The 25,539-nt window shown below is 39.5% G+C and overlaps 1 protein-coding gene across 1 annotated transcript in view; it reads right to left on the bottom strand.

The window, feature by feature from the left end:
- Nucleotides 1-25,539, bottom strand: part of LOC101847147 (C2 domain-containing protein 5) — a gene marked incomplete in the record, with an annotated part of 96,074 nt that overhangs the window by 52,815 nt on the left and 17,720 nt on the right. Inside the window, 8 exon segments of the mRNA XM_013088323.2 lie at nt 1,743-1,832; nt 3,911-4,009; nt 5,383-5,646; nt 7,564-7,678; nt 12,313-12,421; nt 16,017-16,126; nt 16,699-17,564; nt 25,150-25,290. Of these exon segments, the coding sequence (XP_012943777.1) occupies nt 1,743-1,832; nt 3,911-4,009; nt 5,383-5,646; nt 7,564-7,678; nt 12,313-12,421; nt 16,017-16,126; nt 16,699-17,564; nt 25,150-25,290 (1,794 nt within the window).

The following is a 25,539-nucleotide window of genomic DNA, read 5'->3' as shown; positions in this document are numbered from 1 at the left end:
CGTTGCACAGGGATGTCAGAGGGATCTTGGAAAAAAGCAAAGGAGTACTCACTCGTATAAGAAAAACAAACTCCTGTCAAATTGTGACTGTGCCACTTATACTAAACAAAACACCAGCGTAATTAACTTGCAATTAACTGCATAAGGTCATATGAGCGCCAAGGGGTGGGTGTCAACAGAGAAGTCCTTCAAATCATAATAATATAATGATGACCACATGACACGTAGAAAAAAAAATATACGATACGGGAAAAAAAATAAAATAGAAAAGAAGATAAGCCATCTCTCCACCTATCCCGAGTAAATAAACAAATCCAGTCATGCTTGACAAACAAACATGTTTAAGTTGTTCTCATTTGGCTTAAGATATATCTGTTGAAAATGTTTACATTTTTTTCTCCACATTGTCTGGCGCAATTTGCAGGGCTTTGAAAGGCCATTTATATGTAAAACTGCGAGTGAAGCAGTTGGAAGTTCATTTTGGCTAATAATTTACTGCGAAAGAAAAGCACATTACCAATGAAATACACAGAAGGAGAGCAAAGAAGTAGGAAACAGCACAGCAAGAACACCCTCAAACTATCTGAAGTAGAAGATGCAGATCACAACAAAGCAAAGCATAAGTTTTAGTTTTAGTAAGAGTTTCACGGCACTTGCAACACAATTAGGTCATATAAGTGCCGAAGAATAGATGTGTCACAAGCGAGTAACATACACAAAAAAGAAGGAGGAGAGATAAGGACGATAGATGTTTGATAGGAAAGAAGAAGCAAACCACACCTGAGCACCCACCAACCACCCACGCAAAGCATAAGCACCTGCCAAAGCCAGTCAGGAGGAACTGTGTACGGAGACAAGGACAGGGGGTGGGGGGTTGGTGCAAACACAACAATATACAGTGGAGCCCCCTTAAATGGGACACAGTTAACCCGAACACAGCCACAACGGTGGAAAGCCAAAATAAACGAAATCCATGATTTTTTGATTTTTAAAATTTTTTTTTGGGGGGGGGGCCTAATTGAGAAGTCTGTTAACTAAAAAAACCTGACTAAATCACAGAAAATACGGCAGTCGTGCAGATTTTGGAATATGCAGACTCTACTATAATCAGACTCACACAAAGGCTATACTGAAAAGAAGCAGATCAAGCAAACCATATCAGATCTGCATGCCCTCCTCCTCTCCCATGACACTTCCCTCCAGTAGTGCAGTGCTGGTGCCTAATACACACCAGGGCCGAGTGACAAAAAACCCCCCCAAAAAACATGATATGTTTTTTCCAAATGAAAAAGGAAGGATGGAAGACAAAGACGATATTTTAGAAAACAACAACAAAGCATAAGAAGATGGAAAAAAGAACATAGAAATGATACTCAAAAGAAAGAATACAGAACTGGCACCATCAAAGAAAATAAACGAACGAGGAATGAAAGAACACAGAGATGATATTCCAAATAAAATATATGAAGACAGAACGAAAGAAAGCAGAAATTATATTTCACAAAAATATATGAAGATAGAAGGAAAGAACACAGAGATGATATTCTAAAAAGAAAATGTATGAAGACAGAATGGACAAAATACACAAACGACATTCCAAAGAGAAAATATGGAGACAGAAGGGACAAAAATGTAGAGATGGCGCTAAAAAAAAAAATAAAGATGAAAGGCAAAAACTGTAGAGACAGTGCTTCAAAAAAAATAAAGATGGAAAGACTGGGCTTCCGCACACAGCATTGTACCTTGCTTGAATCAGGCAGCCCTTACTCCACACAGGCATGTCCACTGGTGGGTCAACAGTGGTGAACAAAACCTCCGGGACACTTTTCCGCCTGTGGGCAAAATCAATTCATCATCATCATAATAAAGTGCCTGATCTGAAAAAGACATTGGCGATCATGGTTCACCATTCATTTCTTTGCTTGGATGTATATCATTCGGGTCTTTCCCATCACCCATAATTTGTTCAGAGAAAGCAGACCGTCTAAATAACTAAGTACAGGGTCCCCACCAAATCCTGGAAAATTTTTTCAAGACCCCCAAATTTTTTTCGAGACCCCAATTCGACGGAAAAATCAGGCCGTTGCGCGTCAAGAATGATCCCCAAAAAAGCCCATCTATCAAAGATAAAAAGTCAAAATGTCTATAAATGAATGCAAATGTACATTTTGTAGTATAGTCTTCAAACAATAGATGACTATAATACTGGGTGACTGCCAAACCAGCTTCTCAATTTTCCAAGGGAGGGGCCTCATCCATTTTCCAGGAACACGTTACATAACAATGAAAGCGTGTGCTCCATTTATATCTAATATAATACATGTATATGTTTGTGAATACACACACACACACACATGTAGGTACATTATATCCAGTTAACAACATGTCAGTGTGGCACTGGGATCTTGAGAGACTTTGGTATTTCAGTCTGTTCTTATTTATATTTTCCCATCATCATATTAGCCAACATAACAAACCTATATTTAAAAAATGAATCCTGTTTTGAGCCTGAAAAAAGACCTAGAACTAGAAAATCGACTGTCAATAACCAGTCTGATGGTCACGATTCATATAATAAACGTGAAGACGAAAACCATTGCTGCAACTCAAAGTAGAGTAATAACTAGTATGGCTGAAGTACACCTATTCAGTGTGAGAGGTGTAAGAACTGGGGGGGGCGGCGCAAGATGCAGTGACACTGAAAATCTGCCAGTCTTGAACAGAAAGCTAATAAAATATAGATATAAATTACAATCACCCCATCCAATGAAACGCGAACACTTTAGTTCAATAACAAGGCATGACGGATCCTGAATCCACACAAGGCCTGCACCAACGCGCGCTTTGCAGAGAGCTCTAAAGTAGTAATCAAAATGCTAAAAAATTTGCTTCCAAGTTCAGATTTTGTCCTCTAGCGTTGCCTTCAGCTCCCCCCCATCCCCTTCCATGTGTGTATCTTATAAAGGAGTCCTATACTTCACAGCGTTCAGACCGCCGGTACTCACAGGTTCATTGACCGGTCACGAGGGCGAACCTGTCAAGACGCTTGTATAACTTCTTTTTCTTTTTTTTTTCTTTCCACAAGCGACAGCAGAGGGCAATTTTTAATATTGATTTATTTTCAAGGCGACACAGCGTTCATAATGCACAACCTGCATGTTACAAATGTTGCGTTATCTGTCTGGGCGGTAACGAAAGCAGATCTTGATTCTTCCCGATCGAGCCTCGGTGTCACACACACTTCCGTCACAGCGGATGTTTCAATTACGTTTCCCCTTTAGGCCTCATCAACCATCCAGTCTAGATAGCTGCACATTACACAGGCCCTATACTTTCCCGACTTACCGTCCCATCACAAAATTCCTGACTTTTTCCCGACCTCCCGACCCATCTCAAAATTCCCGACTTTTTCCCGATTTCCCGACCCTGTGGGGACCCTGTAAATACTCTTGTTAATTCTGTTGCATGAATGAATTTGAGTTAACGAGAAATGCATAGACCCAATAAACAAACAGACCGAAATACATATGGAAAGAAAAGAAGTAGAATCTACTAGTGGTGACCCCCACCGCCCAAAAGCTTGCAACAGTAAGACAAACAGATAGAAACAACTGAGAGATAATCATGACGAAAAATCTATCAGTAATACTCCCCCCCCCCACCCCCAAACATACACTCAACACCTGCATAAGACAAAGCAAAGACAACTGAGAAAGAAGAAAAACATAAAGCAAAGCTCGAAAAGCATCTTACAAAATCACGCTTCCAATCAGCTGAATACACATTTAAAAGGTTTGAGTAACAAAAATTATATTTTCCCTAGAGTTCATTCTGCTGCAGAGGAGACTTTTCAGATATTGGTTTATTTGTTTGTACGAGCAAGTTTTCTCAAATAGCATATCCCTCTCACCTGCAAATGGCACACTTGGACAGTTGTATCTCAAAGGGCAGGTTGGTGGGACTGTAAGGAATGTGACACATGGTGCAGCGAGTGGGGCTATCCTCCACACTGCTCAGGTCACACAGAGCCATACAGTGACAAAAAAGATGAAATAAAAAGACAGAGTTTTTAGTTTTAATGAGCGTTTTACTGAATTCGCAACTCAAATTCCATTGGTTTTTTCAAATAGTCATAACTAATGCTCTTGGATTTGCTAGTACTTATCAAATATTTGTAGCCCTCCAATACTACAAAAAGAAGGAGAACATTTTTTTAAAGGGTACAGTGAAAGAATCGATCCTATTTCAGAATTACCCCTCACAGCCCCAGTCATGTATACTTTCCTTATGAGTTCTCGCATATATTTCCCTCACAGGGTGCCAGTCACTTTAAACCCAGTCATATACTTTTACCGTAACGGTGCCAAAATGGGTGCTTTTTTTTTATTGCAGGAACAATCAGTATTGGCTGGTCCTGAAGAGTCAGGGACTCCAGTATTACATAGGCCAGAAGAACGTGAGGGTTAAAAATAGCCTGGTGTGTACACAGTTAAGATTGTTCTTTGACAGGATGATATCACACATTTTCATTTGAACAAAGATGATCATGCAGCTTAATCTACTTTTAGGTTTTACCAGACTACATCAGTAAAATATACAGTAGGTCTACTCAATCTCCCCCCCCCCTCCCAAATCCTCGACCAAGTTGCCAGGGTACTTTGTTGGTCAGCAATATAATGGCCACATTTCATTCTGAAGAAAATAAGAACAAAAGTAAACTGAAAAAGAAATAGAGCCTTTACCAACCACCCAGTGAAAATGAGGGCAGCTAGAGAACTAGTAAAGACATATGTGTTACGATGCGGTGGCATTAGGCGCTCGTCAATTTAGGGACATATGGAGTTCTTGGTGTTTTCTTAAAGCCTGTCCATTTGCCTTGGTTTTGAAGAAAAAATGTCCATTTAACTTGTATACAAGTCAAGATATTGGCGATTGAAGGAGGTGGGGTTTGCCTAATTTCAGAGGTAATATTAGGGAGAAAATGGCAGCCAAAGTTGAGTTATTTCCTTAGCTTGAGAGTCCGTGGAAACTGAAAACTTACATCTTTTATGCCTTTAATCAAGGTTTTTCAGAAAAATCCACACTTTAATATATTTTTAAAAGGGCATGAAAGGTGACCTGACCTGACCTGACCATCAATGATTTATTTATAGAGGCACCAGCCATGAAAGGTGTGGAGCCAAAAAACAAACATTCAATAAAAATTCCCAAACCTGCTGAAAAATGCCAGTTTCTCGATTTTCATTATTTTCACGAGTGCCTGATTTCACAACGCTGCCTCACATATTATTGGCATAACATTATAATGTAAAGCGCATAGAGCTTGTTATTGGGCCGGAATATGCACTATAAAGATGCCATTTATCGCTATTACTGGCATACCCATCAATGGAAGTCAACGTCTTCTGCTGTATCTGATTGGCCAAGGAGATATCCACAAAAAGATGGCGGTCTCTGTCCTTGCTATCAGAGCGCTCTCCGCTGCTGGACCCGCCAGACGCTGACCTTTCCATGGGGGCACCGGACATACTAGGGTTCACAGGGACTCCTGATGACACTTGCGGAGTCACTGTGCCACGGACAGGGTCAAAGTTCAGGTTAATCTTAGCAGCTGTGCCCATAGCTGACAGTATGATCACTTCATCACTGGGGAAAGAAAAATAGTGAACTGAACGTGAGCAAAAGGGGAAGGAGTTTAAAAGGAGAAATTTATAAATAAAACCTTACAGCATAGAATATGCAGGAAAAATTAATTGTGTATATAAGTGTAAAAGTGAAGAGTGGTCTAAAACTTTAAGAAATAATACATCAAAGCAGAGACCAGATAAGAAGGAGGCCTATTGTGACAAGGAGTGGGGCACCAACCGACAAACATAGCCAAAGTAACAAGAGATAGGCAATAAATGTGAAACATGAATCACAGACACATAATAATAGGCTGATTCAGAGTGCGACACAATGAACAGGTTGTGCTCTTACTTTACAATAATGCAAAAAACTTCACAAGTTCCATGTGTTTGCCTTTGTCGCCATTTTGTCGTTCATTCATCTGTTCCAAACCGGAGTCTTTGTCTTTATTGGTCAGCACTGATTTATAATTCAATCAATACCAGCCATCCAGTGCCCCGAATTAAATCTGTGAAGTCACATCAGGGGGCATAAAGTTCTCTTCTTTTCATCCACTTAATAAAAATATGTGAGGCAGCGTGGTGAAATCAAGCACTTGTCAAAACAATGAAATCAAAGAAACAGGTACTTTTCTGGGCATTGAGCAATTTCTTTTTAATTTTCTTTTTTTCGCTCAACACCTTTTACATCCTTTTAAAAATGCATTTCTCTGTATATGTTATTGAAAAACCTTCATTAAAGGCACAAAAAATGTGAACTTCCAGTTTCCGACAACACTAAAACTTTGGGAGTTGCCAAACTTTGACGGCCAGTTTCTCACTAATTATACCTAACATACCAGGGGACCCCCAGATCCTTCAATCGCAAATATCTTGACTTCTATTCAAGATAGGTGGGTATTTTTTTCGACAAATGAACAAGCTTTCAGATAATACTAATAACTCTATATGCCCAAAAATGTATCAGCCCCTGATTCAACCTCATTGTGTCACATATTATTGCAACGCCACATAGATCTTTAGGAAAGTAATATTCCTTACTTAACATTGCACTTGGATCTGAAAGCAATTTTCTTGAACTTATGAGCATAACATTTTATTCATATTGGTGAATAAACTAAGAAGGAACAAATTATTACCTGGTATTGCCATGCTGTTATTACTTTCTAACATCAGACTTTTTTTTTAAAAAGACATGCGAAAAAAAGACTAAAACACCCTAAAAAACAAAAAGAAGATATGACGAAGCAGCTTGTGATGGGTCATTCAGTGTTGGACAACAGGTCTATAGCTTGTACACTTTCATCTGTCTGTGTTAAAAAATTATAGAACATTCATTAATTTGCCAATGCGTATGTAACTGTGTATAACACTTCAATTCAGCAAACTAAAAAAAAACTTTTTAAAAATCTAGATCCAGTAATTAAAAAGTTTCTTCTTTTGGTTCCTATACTAAACCCCGACCTTTGGGTGCACACACAGATTCACTATAATAAATGAATTACAGTGACCTAGCCTAAAACATTTTGAGAAAGTGACACCACTTTGCCCCTATATTTCAGTGTAAACGCGTAGTTTTTCCCCACCAACACTGTCTAGACATCTTCATCCGAGTCTCAAAAAGTACTCACCCATCTATCGGACTGTGTCTCAAATGCATGCATTAAAGTGTGGTGTTGATAAAAATTTATACAAATGTTTCTTGTTTTAGGTGTATGTTGTAAGACATCTATATTATTTTAACCGCTTTAGGGTAACATCAAAGAAAATATGTCAGAACTTTATTCCCACTAATGGACTTTTATAATCTATTGTTTATCCAGCTTTTCGACCCGAATGAAAAGACCAGAGAAGATTAAACTGAGTGATGTGTCATTATCCTGTTTTAACTGTGAGCAAATGAAAGTGAACAAGCTACAGGAAGAAAGAGACCCACCAAATGGAGGTCTGCTCCAGGTAGCCCAGCACGGCATGACATCCCAGTTTGGCTGCATGGGCCTTGACCTCTGTCCTCAGCTCGCTCCACCACGCGTCCCGAGTCTCAGGCTCTTCTGCAGACGGCAGGCAGATTGCGTCAATGAGGGAGGTGTAGTCAAGTTTTAGTCAAAATTTTACAGCACTAGGAACACAAACAGGTCATACAAGTGCCTCAGATCAAAGGTTTTACTCGAGGGTAACATGCAAAGAAAAGAAGGAAGAGAGATACGAACGACAGATGTTTGATAGGAAACAAGGAGCAAATCATACCAGAATACCTGCCAACCACCTTTCGCAGGTCAGGTGAACTGCATCAATGAGAAGAAATAAAAAAAGAACAATTTGTTATACCCACTGCACATTGACCATTTGATATATTTGATTCATCTGAAAAAATTGGGACTGGCCAGGATTTTTCTTTTGTGGAGGGGCAAAAGCTACCATTTTGGCACAATTTGATCAAATCCACCATAACCAAACACGTTTGGTTTTTGAAGGATATGATCGATTTATGCCAAAATGATAACTTTTTCCCTCATGAACCTAGACAACTAATCAAATAACTCAAATGCATCAAATGGGCAATGTGCATTATCAGTGTCGCGATCAGATAGCGTACCCTACAAAAACATAGAGTGTTACAGGAAACAAACATTTTCAATAACGGATAGGTAAAAGAATACCATGGGTCAGAAAAAAAGAGGCCATGCTATTTGTTTATCATGGTAGAAAATATTCAGATGACAAGTTTTCGCCCTTTTAAGTTTCATCTCATCCAAATTGAAAAATGAGCTTGTCTTGGCATTTTTGGATGAGGCACTGCACTTGTGACAATATGAGAATAAAAACATTACCTGTTACACTGCAACAGACTTTGCAAGGGGCATGAAAGGTCATCCTAAAAATTAATATAATAAAATAATAGCTCATCTGTCAATGTCTGACAATGTCCAAGAGAATAACATATCAACAACAGAAGCACCCCCCCCCCCCTACCAAGCCCTTGACAAAAATTGCATTTTTCCTCGACATCTAATGATACCTGGTAAGGGTGAAGTAAACAAATTTTTTTAATTAAGGTAGACAAGTGCAATATTAGTCTTTGAACTCTAGCACATTCAACAACTGATTCAAAACTATTAAGAAAGTAAGGTTTGACTATGAGGAAATCACAATTTTCTTTCCAATCCAGTACAAATAGTTATAAAAAGCAAATCTTTAAACATTCACAGTTCGTTCCACGGCATCACTTTTCGCCCGATTGTTGCCTTTAGTTAGCGGGACTCAGCAGCCCGCCGGAGCTCCCCGGCTCGGGGTCACTGGGTTAATGAGCCCTGAAGCTACTCTGCAGGCGTCGGTTAGGAAGTTCGCATTTTTGTCTAGGTTTAAAACGATATAACTTCTTCCCCATCCTACACAGCAAACCGTTACGTGAATGTACTAAAAGCTCAATGTCTTGAGATTTATTCTGCGTTAGAATGGTTAATTTCTGTGCCTTAGTTTTTGTTCTAGACAAGTGTTTGTAGAGTACCCAATTTGTCCTATTTTAGTTACAAACTTATGAAAAAATGATTGTTAATATAAAAACGGCATGACAGATCTCTCCAAAAACTGGGTTAAACTGACAACGAATATCATGTCTTTTACCATGAGAAATCTTAAATCCGCGGGAGAAGTAATAGTCAAGTTATAAGAGAAGAAAGATTAACATCTGCATTGTATTTTACTATTAAACAAGAGAAAGTTTCTCTGTGTTTGTTCACGAATCATGCTGTGTCTGTGGCAGCCTGCATAAAGCTAAAAAAGATATAATATAAGCGATTAAAAAAAACACAAAACAGTGTAAATACATGGGTGGAGAAAAACTTCTTGTATGGAATAAAAATAATGACAGCTATGTGTCGGAAATATGCGCGGACACAATTATGAATGTAAAGAAATCAGAACATTGTCAGTTATTGCAAATGTTCATAGAAACGAAAATTAAAGCTGGAAAAGTCTGGTGCTGATTCAGTGTCACTGGAAAGCTAGAAATTATTCTTATAACCCAATTACGAGAAGTCATCCTGTTTTTTTCAGTCAACTTACAAAACCTAGACTTAGCGTTTTAAGAAAAGTAAGGAATTTCTGGAGTGTAACAGATACTGTTCGTGTATTACAGGGCTCTCCATTACGCACAAATGTGCGTATGTTATGCAGATTACCCCCTTTCAGTTTTGGTGGTGTGTGAGCTTTACCCTTTATAATTTAATTTCGGAGGTTTGTATACGCATTAAAACGTAGGTGGTATGCGTCTGGCAAGCATCATTTTCCCCCTTCTCTATCTCGAAGCCGAGTCAACGATTTGACAACACACCCCATACAATGCACGACAGTCACCTTCTGCGTCAGAAAGTCGACTAGTCGACTTACTTATCAGCTGCGCGCAGTTTTCGGCAACACAGGCTTGCTTCAGCACAGAAGCTCCGCCCACATTCTGGTGGCTCACATTTGCTGGTGTCGTGCCATGAGTTTACCCCTACTGTGAGATCACCCCCATCCTTCTTTAACACACTAGATCTAGTAAACATGAATTGTCCTCCATCGAAAGAGTGGAAAGATTGAAATGTGAACCCTGGGATGTTTCTCAAGAATAATGAATCCGTTCATTTTTCAAACCTGGCACTCATCCCTGCCCTAAATCTCAAACATCCTGATTTACCCGATTTTGATCGTGTGTACCCCGATATTTTGGGAGGGGGGGGGGGGAGTTTGTTCCGCCTGTTGAGCCAGATTTTTCTAAAATCTTACTCTGCCTTCTTTTCTGTCGTGGGAAGCACTCGTTAAACTTTTTGTCAGCAGAAACTCGGAGCACTATTTTCCTAAATGTCTATGTCGAATTTAGTAGTTGACTCATCAAAAGTTGTGTTGGATCTTTGCTCACACGTGTTATTTCAACTATAATAGAAGTAGTATTGATTTGGCATTCCGACCTAAAACATTTTCAAGATCTACTTTTGCCAAAACATGCGTTGTCGGAGTTCTGGTTAGTCAGGCCCATCAAGACCCGTTAGTAAAACTGTTTCAATCGTGCGTTAGCACCACCTGACATGACTTCGGTATGCGAGTTCCGCGTGTGTCGGGGATCACCTGTTGATAGGGTCAATTTAAGTTCATGCGCACAGGTTGAAGCGCCTTTCGGGACTTATCCAGGTGGAGGGGGGGGGGGTGTAAAACACTTGAAAAAGGAGAGCTTGACGTGATACTTCAGGATTAAAAAAGAAATAATGATAAAACACACACAGGTACGCGCAGACACACACACACACACACACACACACATGCGTGCACACACATACACATACACCACACACGCGCGCGCGAACAGAGGGAATATACATGGATACAATAATAGACACCCCAGGAAATTTTTTTATCAGCTTGGCAGTGACCAAAGTGATTTGGTGTTGATCTCGATTTTTGTTCACCAAGTCCCAATTTTTTTCCCCACTGAGATCCTGACTTTTAGATTTCATAAAGTGGCAGGTGTATTTTTCTGGGTGTACTACGGTCAGAATTGACCCTTTTGGTTTGTCAACTTTGTTTTATTTTTGATAGGCCCAACTGCTCAACCACCCCCATTCTCCCCTCACCTCCCCCTAAATGGACACAACTCTGATTCTAGTCAATATTACTCATTTATTTCTTAAATTAATTAAAAATCGTTAGCGTTCAATTATAGTCATGGTCACTCTGTGTGCGTCTGTGTGAATGTGCATGTGAGTTAAATGTTTACAAGCAATAAATCTTACTATAAAATTATGAGATATTAACTTTTACCCTTTAAGTTTCTAAAACAAGGGTTTAAATACCCCTTAAGATAGTAAACCAAAGGGTGAAGGAACCTCTTAATTTGGCCTGAAAAGGGGAGCCCTGTATTACATTGAAGATGTATTCTCGCAACAAAATCGATTTGTACTTTTCATAGAGAAACTTCAGGGTAACTTTTATAAACTTTCGAGAAAATATGCGAATATTCACGATTATATTAGACACATAAAGTTGTATTTGGAGGAATTACTTCATAGCGAATTGAGCGCCCGATGGATAAAGTTGCAAAATTACAGGTTTCTATTATAGGCGCAGATACCATCTTTTCTCAGTATCTGCACCAATGCTATGTCATTCACGTTCCAAAAATTCGACAGATTTTGTCGAGCCATTTTTTTATATATCGATTTTTTTTCATTCGCACTAGTCTTTAAAAAATTTACAATTTAGCATTGCCGACACCAGCGCGTCTAACGTAATAACCAGACAAGTTACAACGTCCGTTCTTTATTGAGTCTCAAGAGCAGAAATGCATGCTTTGGGTGCACTAAATGAGATTTACCGTAAATACAAGGATACACCTATAATTGTACATTGAAAAGAACCAAAAATTAAGTCGGCCTAGACAGAACGGCGACAGGGAACTGACCCCCGTGACCCCGACGTGATAAGGCGCCCGACGGGGAACCCCTGTGGTAACTAAAATTCCACTGCCGGTGCGCCGTGGTTCATCATTCTGAAGTCTATAAGAAATCTTTTTTCTATCTTCCAATGTGTTTGAAGGCACAGAGCATTAGAAAACACAAAAAGTTCATACTACTGCCAATACGTTTTTACATGAAAAGCTCACGACTTTTTAAATAAAAGAGACTCAAGAAGATTGATCACTTATACACACCTGGGTTATGTATCTTGTCCAAGAGCTTGACAGAGCGAGAGGAGACCACCCCACCAAGACTCAGGATAAAACCTGGAGGGAAGCTCCTCATGGTGAAGAAAGGGTATTCCTGTGAGGAAAACAAAGTGGCATCAGTGGTCTAGTGGTCCACAACTGAAAGGTTGTGGGTTTGAGCCCCATTAGGGGCCCAACATTATGTTCTTGGGAAAGGTAAACTATGCGAATTTTCCTCACATTACCCAGGTGAGAATGGGTACTCAGCTATAAACAGCAAAAATCTTGCCTGTTTGTTACTGTTTGAACACTTAATCAGTTGCTAGCACTTTATGCTTTCCAGAAAGCCGAGAATCTTTAAGAGTGTTCCAGGGTGTGCTGAGTATATATGGTTTACGAAGCGCACAGAGATTGCTGTTGAGTGGGGATATGTGCTATACAAATGATATTATTTAACATTTTAAAAACATCAACGTTTTATTCAGTTTTACAGGGTTGACAAGAACGCACAGACATTGTGAAATATTAGATGCATCGTTGGCAAAAAAATCATCCTCCACAATCTTTGTGCACGATGCAGTAGAATCAGGCGATCGTCAATTTTTGGGCATGTGGAGTTATCGGTATCATCCCAAAGCTGATTTATTTGCCTTGCTTTCAAAGAAATAAATATCCATCTATCTTGAATAGAACTCAAGATATTTGCAACTGAAGGAAGTGAAGTGAAGTCGCCTGGTTTTAATGGTGAAATGAGCGACAAAATGGCTGCCAAAGTTTGGTAACTCCAATAGCTAGAGTCCAGAAAACAGAAAAATTACATATTTTTTGCCTATAATCAACGTTTTTCAGTAAAATTGACATGGAAATGTGTTTTTATACAGACAATAAAGAGGTTGAGCCAAAAAATAAAAGTGTGATAAAAATTTCCAAACTGGAGGAAAAATGCCTGTTTCTCATATTTCTGCATTTTGACGATCGTCTGATTTCATCACTCTGCCCCACATATAGATATTGCCACAAGTTCTGGTGAAGATGAAACTAAGATTTCAGATTTCAAACCATCTGTTGATTATGTCCAATCTAGTAAGTGTCCATAACTCAAACCCTATCAGTGATCCTGAGTGACTGTTATGGACAGGTCTGACTGTAGTTGACAAAGTTCGGGCTATTGAGCACACTTGTATAATAGCCATACACACTAATTACATTTTTTTTTTAATCTGAACTTTTTAATAAGCCACAGCAGATAATACACCACTGATATGCATATCACAGTGATAAATGACTTACAATGACCTAGCCTACAAATTGTTCATTTTAAGACAGCAACAACCTCCCCCCCATCCCCACCCACCCTTGCCTCTACATTTCAGTGTAAGCTTGTATACTTCATCCCACAACTGTCTAGACGTCTCCAAGTGGGTCTCAAAAAGTACTCACTCGTCTGTTGGACAGTGTTTCTTAGGCGTACACTTAAGTGTGGTATTGAGGAAAATTGGTAGATTTTTAATGTTTTAGAAGTACGCAAAGAATACTGCCGTGCCAAGGCAGAGCGACTTATCAGCCCTTTTTATGATTTTGAGTTAGGGCACGGTGCCATTGGAAATATGGGCATGGTCCTTCAGTTACATCTGTTTGCCATAGTGAAATATCCTATTTGTAGTGCAGATACGTCTTCCAGCGTTTGACAAAAGATGAAAAATGTGAATAGGCGTCCATTTAAATGAAGACAGAACAATTATTCATTTTTGCAGATACTTCAGTCTGCCTTGGCATGGCAGAATATACGAGGCAGTGAGGCTCCTGCAAATCGGGTACATCCACAAATAAGCTGCATCGTTTTTTCAGCAACAGGGTTTAAAACTGAGGGAAAAAGTCAAGGCTTATAGTCCGAATTTTACGTTACTACAAAACAGAAACACTGAATAAAAGAAGCAGAAGACATCAGGGTACCCATCAACCACTTATAAGTATTATTGTTATGGAAAGCACTGCTCTCTGGGAATAGGCCCAGAAACCACTGGCAATAGGGCCTACGGCAGAACTGTTCCCAGTGACACTGGGAATAGGCCCAGAAACCACTGGCAATAGGGCCTACGGCAGAATTGATTCCAGTGTCACTGGGAATAGGCCCAGAAATTATTCCCAGTGACACTGAGAACAGACAGGCCCATTAGATCTATTGTTCCCACACTGATCTGATGGGTTACTAAATACTAGACTATATCTAATGCAGATCTAGATCTAGATCTAACTAAAGTAGATTCTGGTGTGAGTAGAAAAAAATTTTTTTAAGAAAAAGGAATGATCATTCTATGCTTGCTTGTTACTCAGTCATAATTTAACTCATTCGCTACGCCGAGCCGTGGGGGGTGGCGAGGCTAAAGGGCCATCAGTACACTAAGCCGCCCCCGGCGGCTCAAGAACTGATCTTCAATTTTAGCTTAGATTCTATTCCAATCCACATATCCATATTAAAATAAAAGTCATAATATAATGTTGACTTCCGGGTCAAGCATTTCCACTGAAAATCAGAAATTTAGATTCAGTTTTGAAACACGATTTCGTAGTTTATTCGACTTCGTTTTATCGCGATGCCAAAATTATGGCCCGGGCACCAGTCTCAGTAATTTTACACAACAAAATGTATCATTATTTTTCCCACTAAAAAAATGTAGGACTCTTTTTTATAATATTGATACGATTGGACTCATATTGCCAATGCACTGTTATTGAGAAATCAATATTTTTGAGTGTTAGATCTAGGTCTAGATCTAAATTGTCAAAATATTTTTTTCTCCCCAAAATCACTACTTTTTTATGAAAATACACAAAAAGTGCCACTCAAGACATGTATAGGCTTATTCCAAAAGCAATTCTGAATAATTCCATATAAGATACGAGTGGGTTTTTTTCTGTTTGTGATCGTTTTTCAAGATTATTAATTTTTAAAAATTGTTTTTCAATATCAGATGTTATGATCCAAACGTACCAATATTATGGAATGTATGTAAATAACTGCTAACTTTTCAATATTTTCCAGTTTTATATTCATTTATGGTTATTTTGACGTGTCATTTGACTAGATGCAAACATATTTTTTGAGTTTCACCAAAGATTATTAATTTTTAATTTTCCAATTTTATCAGCATCCAATCAAAATTGTGTTGCATAATCGGCTCTTACAGGAACCAAAGTTGAAAAATACATAAATAAACATTACAGATGTATTCTACAAACCATACTGAAAATATTGGTATATAATACGCTGATATTTATTTGAATGTGTGACCCCAAAGACCTTTTAACTGCCCACTAGTCATCATCTCATTCGTCCTCCCGAAAAAAATTCGTCCACAAGCCGAAAATAATACGTAGCGAATGAGTTAAAATTAGATCTACATGCAGATCTAGATCTACATACGGATTTTGGAGACCATGGTACAGGACAGGTAGAAATCCTTCTCCATTCTTCTTTCTTCTAGAGCTAGATCTAATTTTAGTTCTAGATCTAGATCTATTCTACGGTCAAGTCTAAGCCCTAAGTGAGAGCAGGAGAACAAAAGTAGGCTGAACTGAAGTGAGAAGAGAGTCTACAATGCAAAGACTTCTGATTTTTTATGCAAAAGAGTTCCGTTGTCACTGGGAATAGTTTCTGTACCTATCCCCAGTGTCACTGGGAATAGTCACTTCGTATTGTTAATACATACCAGCATATCAATGCTCTGCTGCAGCACTGCTGTCTTAGAGTGTGTGGGCCTCAGTGCCGCTCCAGAATTGAGCACCGCACCACCATTACCACTTCCCGACAGAACTCCTCCTGTTCAAGATTGGATGCAAAGACAGGTTCATTGCAGTCTTTAAAAATTCTACACAGTTTTAGTTTAGAAACTACAATCTTAAGGAGTTTACACAGGGAAGAGCATTGAAACTGTCTTAGAGATTTACATAGTCAAAGATTTTGCTTGGAAAGAAAGACTTTTCCTACAAATAAAAGATTTTCTTAACTCATGTCGGGTTTTCTGACCAAATGGCATCTCATTGAATTCTTTGGGCAGCTGTCTGAGCAAAATACAAAATTAATTCCTACCCAAAACTGAAGCCACTCTTGCCAGCATAAATACTAAGAGTGCCATTGAAAACATATGGCTGCCTATCAGGAAAAGGATGATACTGCCTTTTATGTAGGTAATATGTCTACGTACGTGAAATTCAACACCCACTCTGAGATGAAGATCTTTCAGTTAGTTACTCCCCCGAGCTCTAGTAGGGGTAAGCAGAATAGAAGTTGGAAGTTGAAGAGAAACCTTAACACAAGTTGCAGAGAAGACTCAACACAAGAACATTCCAACTGACCTCTTGGGCAAAGAAAGACCCTTCTTCAATACACACCTTTCGAGGGAGAATTCAAATCAGAGTCCGACATCCGCCTGTTGTTATCGGACTCAGGAACCACTCGCACCGGAGAGGTGGAGTGCCTCAAAGGCTGGGTTTGGTTTTGCTGCTGCTGTGGTGCTTGCTGTTGCTGCTGCTGCTGCTCCTGCTGCTGTTGTAGCTGCTGCTGTTGTTGTTGTTGCTGCTGTTGTTGCTGTTGTTGTCTTGACTGCTGAGCGATGGAAGGTGAACCCATTGCCGGTGCTGCTGCTTTTAGAGTTGTCCCTCCTGCCGGAGGTGCGATTGCAGGAGGAGCGGCGTCCGATGAAGCAGGGGGTGGTTGGGTAGGTGAAGAGTTGGGAAATGGGGATGTGGTTGTGGTAGTGGCAGCTGTGGTGATGACTGTGGCTGCAGGTATGGCCGTGGTGGTGGGGATGATGGTAGTGGAGGAGGAGGAGGGGGGAGGGGGAACGGAGGAGGAGGAGGGATCTTCGGGGAAGGAAGTGCTGCAAGGGAAAGTGAACACGGAGAGGTTTGAACCCTCTGTGGAGCCCCGCTGGAAGACGGGTGGAGCCGACGGGGGTGGGGAGTACGACAATCGGGAGTGGGAGGAAGAGGAAGAGGGGGAGCACGTGGGGTAGTAAAGCCCTACAAGAGATTTGGGTGAGGTTGGCAAGGGGGAGGAAGGGGTCCCTGAGAGGGAAGGGCTCGAATCCCCGGCCAGGCCGGAGGGAGACTGGGAGAGACTGTAGCGGCTTGGGTGGGAGTCGTGACGGCGGCGGCGCTGGGGCGGCCGGGGGTAGTTGTGGTGCGACTGCTGCTGGTGAGGGTGTGAGGTTTGGAAGGCGGGGCGGTGGTGAAGACTCACTGTGTGCCTGCGCATGCTGCACACACACACACACACACACACACACAGACACACACACACACACACACACAAACAAACAAACACAAACATGCACACACACAAAGGTAATAAACAAACAAACACATAATATAAAGGAAAACAAAAAAATACCCACACAAACATGTAAACATACAAACACACATACACAAACAAAGACAAAAGACGCATTACAAGTAAATACACGAAACATGTTCACAAACACACATAAAAAATAATAGATATTTACCCATTTATCCAACATACACATAACAAATTTGAATGCACACAAATAAACATACAACACAAACACACACACACATACACATATGCACAAACACACAATCACAAATACACACACACACACACACACACAAACACACACACCAAGGTTCAGGTGGGAAAAAGAAGAAGGAGGGCACGCCAGGCAGGAGGATGGGGGGAGAGAGAGAGAGAAGATAAACGTGATAATGAATACTGCTAGTGCTACAATGCACAAATGCAAGAAAAAAAAACCCAATAAAAGAGCTATACCTACATTTCGTCAGCAACATTCCACAAATGCACAAGTCATTTTTTGAAGCTTTGAAACAATTAAAGAAAAAGAGGAGTGCCCATATCAGAACTATGACCTAGGCATTCATTATTTTTCAATTAAAAACTGGACAAGAAATAACAACTGTATATAGAAAGTAGTAGAAATTGATTTGGACCAGTGTGGAATGATACTGACAATATACAATGCATATCCTTGAGGTAAAAGCTCACTATGATAGCCATTAGTGAAAAGATTGTAAACAATGAAATGATGTACCGTAAAGTTCGAGCTATAAGCTGCGACTTTTTCTTCGGCTCCGGGACTTAAACAACAATAGGGCTTACCGGCAGATTTTCCCGATTGCAGGAAGATCAGTCCCTCCTCTATTCTCAGCTACACTTAAAATCTTTAAAAGTTGACATATATTTCTCAACACCACACTTTAGCATACGCCTAAGAAACATGGTCCAACAGATGGGTGAGCACTTTTCGAGATAAATCTGTGTTGTATAATCTGCTGCCGCTTAAAAACAAGTGCAATTTATTTGAGAAAAAAAAAGTTCAGATTTTTTTTTTTAATGGGTGCGGCATATATGCAGGTGCTCTTAATAGCCCGAACTTTATAATATATCCCTCTTCAACAGAATCAAAATCAGGTTAAGTGACATAAAGAAGCACAGCAGACAGACAAAGACACAGCCGAACCTGCTGTAATAGCCACCTGTCTGAAACATCACCAGTAAATAGGACCATTTCCCACTCCCCCCCTGGTTTGTTTCTGTATTATACTGACACTGTCCAAGATGTCCACCTGTCTAAGACAACCACTTTTCTCCTCCACAATCGATAGCTGTCTTGGACAATTTGGACAGGAGTCAGGAAAATATTTTACTCCTGAGGATATTGAATTCTCGCCTTCCACATGCAACATGAAGACCCTAACCATTAAATCCAGATATGCTTTTTTCCCTATTAGCTAAAACATAATCAGCTCATAACCTCAAGGATATGCTTTCAGTCTAACTAACACAGCATGCAAAAATAATCAAACAAAAATTGAAAAAGACTTGGAGGGTAAAATACAAAAAATATTAGCAATCATTTCCTTCCAAAAGATCCTTTCCACATTGTGACCGGCTTGCAAAAGGGAAGCAAATATAACTTAATTTCAAAACCTGAGATTGGCAGGTGCTAAAACATTTGAGGTCAACACAACTTAGTGGTGCAAAAGCTCAAGAGAACTCACATGTCACGGAAATGTTTTTGGTTTGCAACATACATGTATACCATTCATAAAAAAAAGAAACGCATGCTTTATGCCATAATTCATTTTCATCTCATAACTTAAACCTTTATTTTTGCAAATTAATACTCTTGAACATTTTTAGTAAAAGCTATTTGCTTTTCCCAAACCTTTTGTGTTCATATTATGTTAATTCTTTGAAGAGTTTATGGCTTTAAGGCTGGGAAATATGCAAATGTTGTTTGTAACAGACATGCGTTTCTTCTTTTTTTTTTCAGTATACATCTGGAGATTAGACGTGACAGGCCACAGAAATGGAAAGGATCAGTGTGCATCAAATGTGTTTGAAATACAACAAAATGTAGCTGTGTTCTCATTCGCACTTCTTGTAATTTTGCTGAGATTGTTCAGCGATTCATTTCCAAAACTTTTCTCATTTCAAAAAAAAAAATTGGGGAGTTCATTCAATATTCTCTTTGCTATTCTGTTGCTCAATATAATCCATCAACTTGAACTCACATATCAAACGGAAAAAGAGTTCTGCAAAAGTTCACCTTGTACATTGAAAACAACAAGAGTAGTTTGACACATAAATTAAAATGATGTATGCCTTCATGGAACCTTTATGGGTGCCAACTTTTTGGCATTTTCATAACTGCAGTCCTCCAGTGCATACTTAGGGAAGAAGAGTGTTTACCCCCAAAAATCTGTATCTGCATATCGCTGTGCAGATACTTCCAAACTCATTTATTTTTACTTGACTAAACAATACCCTGCTCACGAAAAAATAATAAACCCCTCTTCCCTTGCCTACATTAAAAATTTTAGGAGACAGTACACTGGGTTGTTTTTCACTCTCACTTTCCTGAAATATATTCATAATATGCTTGAATATAATGAACAAGCAGAATGAGACTAAAACTAATTGATACCTTAGGTTAAAACTGAGAATAAATGACCATGACCAAAGAAGAGTTTAATTCTAATGAAATGGGCTAAATTAATAACTCAAAGAGTAAAAGGTTGATCACGAGTATTGAATACAATGTGCAGACTCTCACAGATCATAATATGTGTACAACAGATATATAAGTCAAAATATGTAATTGACAACACTGAGGAAAAAGTGAACAAAAGAAAGCTTAAAGCTAAAAGAACACTTAAAAAGTTGAATTACACATAGACCCGTGGGAGCGAAACTATCTTATGTTCCTGTAACTTTTGAGGGATTTTTAGAGAAGGGGGATGGGTGTGAGGATTTTTTTAGAAGGGGACAGGTGTGAGTCACTGTCACATAATTTAGCCAATGTCAGTACCATTGCTACAAACTACAAAAATAATTATTTTTCACAACATCAGAGCTATGAAGACTATTGTAAAATTATTCCGCTATTATTCTGTGAAAAAAGGTATGGCAACAGCAACTATTCTCCATTTGACTATGCCAAAACTTAATGCGTAACGCCTGAAACTACAACAGTCAGCGAATAAGATGAGCTCTCATTTTATGTCCTATGATAGACCATCGCCAGAGCCAATAAGACGACTTGAAGACTTGCAACAGAAAGAACACTTTCTATTGCAATAACAGCAACACAACAAACATGCATGGTACATAGTGAGTGCAATGTGCTGTGTTTACCTTGCTGTGTAGAGGATGCTTCAACAAGCATCATCTATATCGGATACCACCCTCATCTCATGGATATTTATCCGTCAATGACAGTTTGGAAATCTCCTCACATTATTAAGTTTACATAAAGAACTAACTTGCACAAGGAATTGCAATGTAAGAAGAATGAAAAGTATGCCATAAGGGACATACACACACTCCTTTTACTCCTGACCAGAAAAAAAGTTGGTAGCCTTCTTCTCAATGTCAGAGGTCGTTTTGCCTGCATTCTTATTTTTCGTCACATTTGGTGCTTCAGAGGTAGAAAGGGAGAAGGAAAGAGACATTATCTTTACTAATGTATCCGTTTTAAAAATGTATTATTTTTATAGTAAGCCCACTCGTTTTTACGTGCCACTGTCAGTGGCTGACAGAAATATTTCCCTAGAGTATAGATCAGTATTTCTAATCTTTTCTTCCAATCTGCCAATATTAGTGGTATTGGAACAGAAGAGTAATAATAGCCTTGTTAAAAGCGCATAGCCATCCATTAAATAGCAATCTCAATCGGTGGAAACTAATTAATTCACCCTTATGTGAGAGGTGTAACTCTCGTGAAAGTGAAGATGAATTTCCCTTTATTTTCTTTCGTCCATACTTTGTCCATCAAAGGAAATTGTTAATTCCCCCAGCCTGACTCAGCTCAGTTACAGAAATATGCAATGTTTGAGCTATGATAAGAGATGTGTGCACAACCTGTACTTTAACAAACGAGTTTTTTATACGATGTGATGTGGGCCAATGGCCTTAAACACTGAATAAACTTACTTACTCACTATCTATATTAGTAGAAACTGGGAGAGTGTTACTATTAGTTTAAAATATATAAAATATATCCAAAAGGGGCTTAAACTAATAGAGTGACGGTAAGCCTGGGAGAAAAGCGTGACTAAAAATAACTTGAAAAACATTTAAGAAATACTGACACCTTCTATGCCGCTTGAGAGCTCATTAAGGAATTACAACTGAAACAATGAAAAGAAGGAGAAGGAGAAGGAGAAGACCGCAACACCAGAGCAGCCGCCAACCACTCACAAATAAGAAAATAGGAGCTGAGGCACAGGAGCCTCGTTAAACAACCTGCCAACCTCCCATAGAGGTAAAAGAAGGGTAGAAAGACGCCAACAGGCGTTTCTATAATTCATTGCAACTGTTGCAAGAAAAACAAGTAAATCAGAATTCTTTCATTCAACCTGGAAAACTGGGTCAAACAAAATTTACCATTTTTATTGCAACAACAACAATATATTATAATTAAATATATAAATATATACACTCATATACACGCATATGTGTAAGAAAAAAAGAGAGATAAAGAGACAGACAGACAGACAGACAGACAGACAGACAGACAGACAGACAGACAGACAGACAGACAGACAGACAGACAGACAGACAGACAGACAGACAGACAGACAGACAGACATAATATATGTAATAATAAACTTTTAAATTGATATAATGATGATCATATAATTATAAACGTTGAGCAAAAAGATGGGAAACTAAAAAATAAAATTGTAAGACAAATACGCAACATCCTCTATGATGAACGTGTCTCAAATTTTTTTCCTTTTGAAAATCACAAGTTAATTTTATTTGTATCTACATATTGACATAAATCTACAAAAAAATCAACCCCATTTCAAAAGAAAAAGAAAAAAAATTTACTCAGAAGCACACAAATTTCCCAGCAAGAATATTATCACTGTACAATTTGTGAATGTCTTGGACACAAACATACAATACAAGGAGAACATGAGAAAAAACCTCGTTGAAAATATAGATACTACAGGGAGACGAGAAGAGTTTTAAATAAATTCTTTTCTGTTGAAATAAAGATAAAAAGATAACCAAGAAAAAAGAAAAACATATAAGCGACAGGAGACACTATATGCAAAGGGGCATGGTCCTATGAGAGGCTAAGGTCATCTTACCCTTCCTTCAAGGACATAAGTGAACAGGCATTGGCAAAGAGATGTTAACTGCAATTCACTTTTTATGCTCTTCCACAACATTCCAAGAAAAGACTACTCTTCAATCCATTCCATTGACAAATTCATTTTAACGTATCGCTACTCACTTGTTTCGAGAATGTACAGCCTTTCCCCTTTTTTTAAATGAAATATATGGCATTTTCAAAAGCGCTCCTAATCCTTTACGCCAACGAGACTTTCTTCCTTTTTTTGACTGGTTTGAATTTTGCTTCGACAGTCAGCCTGAGCAGCACTCCTTTCCTTTGACTTTCAACTGCAGAGATATCTCTGACCAATGCAAAATGCATCATAATTCACCCCCAGATACTATTTTTCTTGAGTGAGACGAATGGCACTCCATCCCACATACTGTTGTATCAGAGGTGTGAAAAAGCCCTTAAGTTATCCACCAATGTACTTGAGAGGCAAGCACCTCACATCAGAGCCAACAAGAACCTCTCTTTGTAGGGTCACATCGCAAAATCATGGGGCTTTCAAGGTCTACAGGCACAGTCTTTGCATCTCACTCAAAAGGTCCCGGGATCAAAACTTGAAATCAAAGGAAAAAATTCTCTTCCCTAAAATGTTCCTCTTTCATCCCTTTTCCCGTTCTCTAGTCCTGTTCTGTCATTTGTTTGGGCTGAGCGGGACAGGGCATCTAAGTACTAAGACAAAGATGCTCAAATATAATCTCTTCCCAGCAGGGGAATCCAACTCACGTCTTTTGAGTGCATGGTGAACATTAAACTACTGAAGCTGGTACATGTGTTGGAAAAACTGACTACTGTATTTGTACACTATTGCACTTTACACAACACTGCCGCCGCTTCTGAATTATTCTATGTAACAGTAACCTAGATTCATCCTCCGCGAAGAATAAAAAACAGTGGTGTTAACCTAGCTGTTACCTCCTGTGTGCTCTCTTGTCTAAGTCATTTGTACACAAGTCAGCGAGAAGGTAGGTTGAGCCCGTTTCAAGTTTAAAAACTTCTCAGCTGCTGAAAACACTTGGTATTTATACACACTCCATCGTGGCTTAACCATCAAAACAAAGATCAAGATTTACGAAGCATATGTCCTCAGCACTCCTTTATGGATCTGAAACATGGACCTAGTACAGCGGACAAGAAAAGCGCCTCGACATTTTCCATCTCAGATGCTGCCGCAAGATCTTAGGCATTTCGTGGCAGGACAAGGTAACAAATGTAGAAGTGCTGGCACGGGCAAACCTCCAGAGCATGACAACTATTTTGTGTTTAAAAAGATTGAGATGGCTGGGCCATGTCAAGAGAATCAATGACAACCTGATTCCGAAGCAACTTCTCTATGGAGAACTTGCCCAGGGAAAGAGACCAAGAGGAAGACCAAAACTGAGGTACAAAGACACCTGCAAAAACAGCTTATCTAAGCTTGGAGTAGATGTTAGCATCTGGGAAGAAATAGCCGAGGACAGGAAAACATGGAGGAAAATGATAAAGGAAAGAACTATAATGCTAGAGAGCAGCCTTAGAAACAACCAGGCGGAGAAGCGCCAACGACGAAAGGAAAACAGCGGAAATACAGAGCTTCGATCTATCACTGACATGCAAGCACTGCGACAGAATCTGCGCTTCAAACATAGGAAGACTTAGCCATGAAAGAAGCTGCATGAAGGCAACCTTGAAACCATCTTAAGCTAAATTGACCGTCTGCATAGAGGAAAAGAGCCACACTATACATTGTGGCTTCCTATCTGAGTCAAAACATACGAGGAGATCTGTTGCCCTCGAAACAGATCCAATGATCCCCCCCCCCCAACCCCACACCAAATATTCTTTATTTAAAGTTATTCAAAAAGTCACCAGTTATATGCGCCTATATGTCTAGATCCTGCTTCAGCCCTGAATGAAATGTGATGATCTATAAGCAAACTACTTCTGGAACACACTGCCTGGTCTTTGCTATCCTCCTGGACGAAAGAGAGAGACAGAGCGACAGAGAGACAGAGCGACAGAGAGACAGAGCGACAGAGAGAGAGAGACAGATAGAGAAAAATACTTTTGTGGAGAAAAAAGAGAGGTGGGTGCGAGATACACAGAATGGGAGTTGATAAAAAAAAGATAATGAATGGGTGGAGTAAATCCCCCTCCCCCAAAAAACAAACTTGTGACCACTTACTCTCGTTGTGGAGACACAGAGGAGACAGGCATGACAGCAGGCGACATCTGACCTATCTGTGACTTGGACAGAGCCACGGCCGTGCCGATCGCTCGCACGATGATCCCAGACTCACCCTCTAGGTCAAAATTTTGGTGATAGCTGCAGGGAAAAACCAGTCCAGTTTATTTTAAGTTTTTTTGCCCGGGGTAGGGGGAGAGAATATGAGTGTGTAAGTATGAGGGTGTGTGATGGTGTGTGTGTGTGTGTATGTGTGTGTGTGTGTGTGTGTGTGTGTGAGAGAGAGCATATATGTGTGTGTGTGTGTGTGTGTGTGTGTGCGTGTTCACATGGGTGTTTGAGTGAGAGACTATATGAGTGAGCGTGAGTGAGAGTAATAGTATAAGTGTT

Source organism: Aplysia californica, unplaced genomic scaffold (genome assembly GCF_000002075.1).
Source record: "Aplysia californica isolate F4 #8 unplaced genomic scaffold, AplCal3.0 scaffold00723, whole genome shotgun sequence".
NCBI lineage: Eukaryota > Metazoa > Mollusca > Gastropoda > Aplysiida > Aplysiidae > Aplysia > Aplysia californica.
The sequence above is the reverse complement of the archived record's forward strand: the minus strand, read 5'-3'. Positions and strand labels throughout refer to the sequence as shown.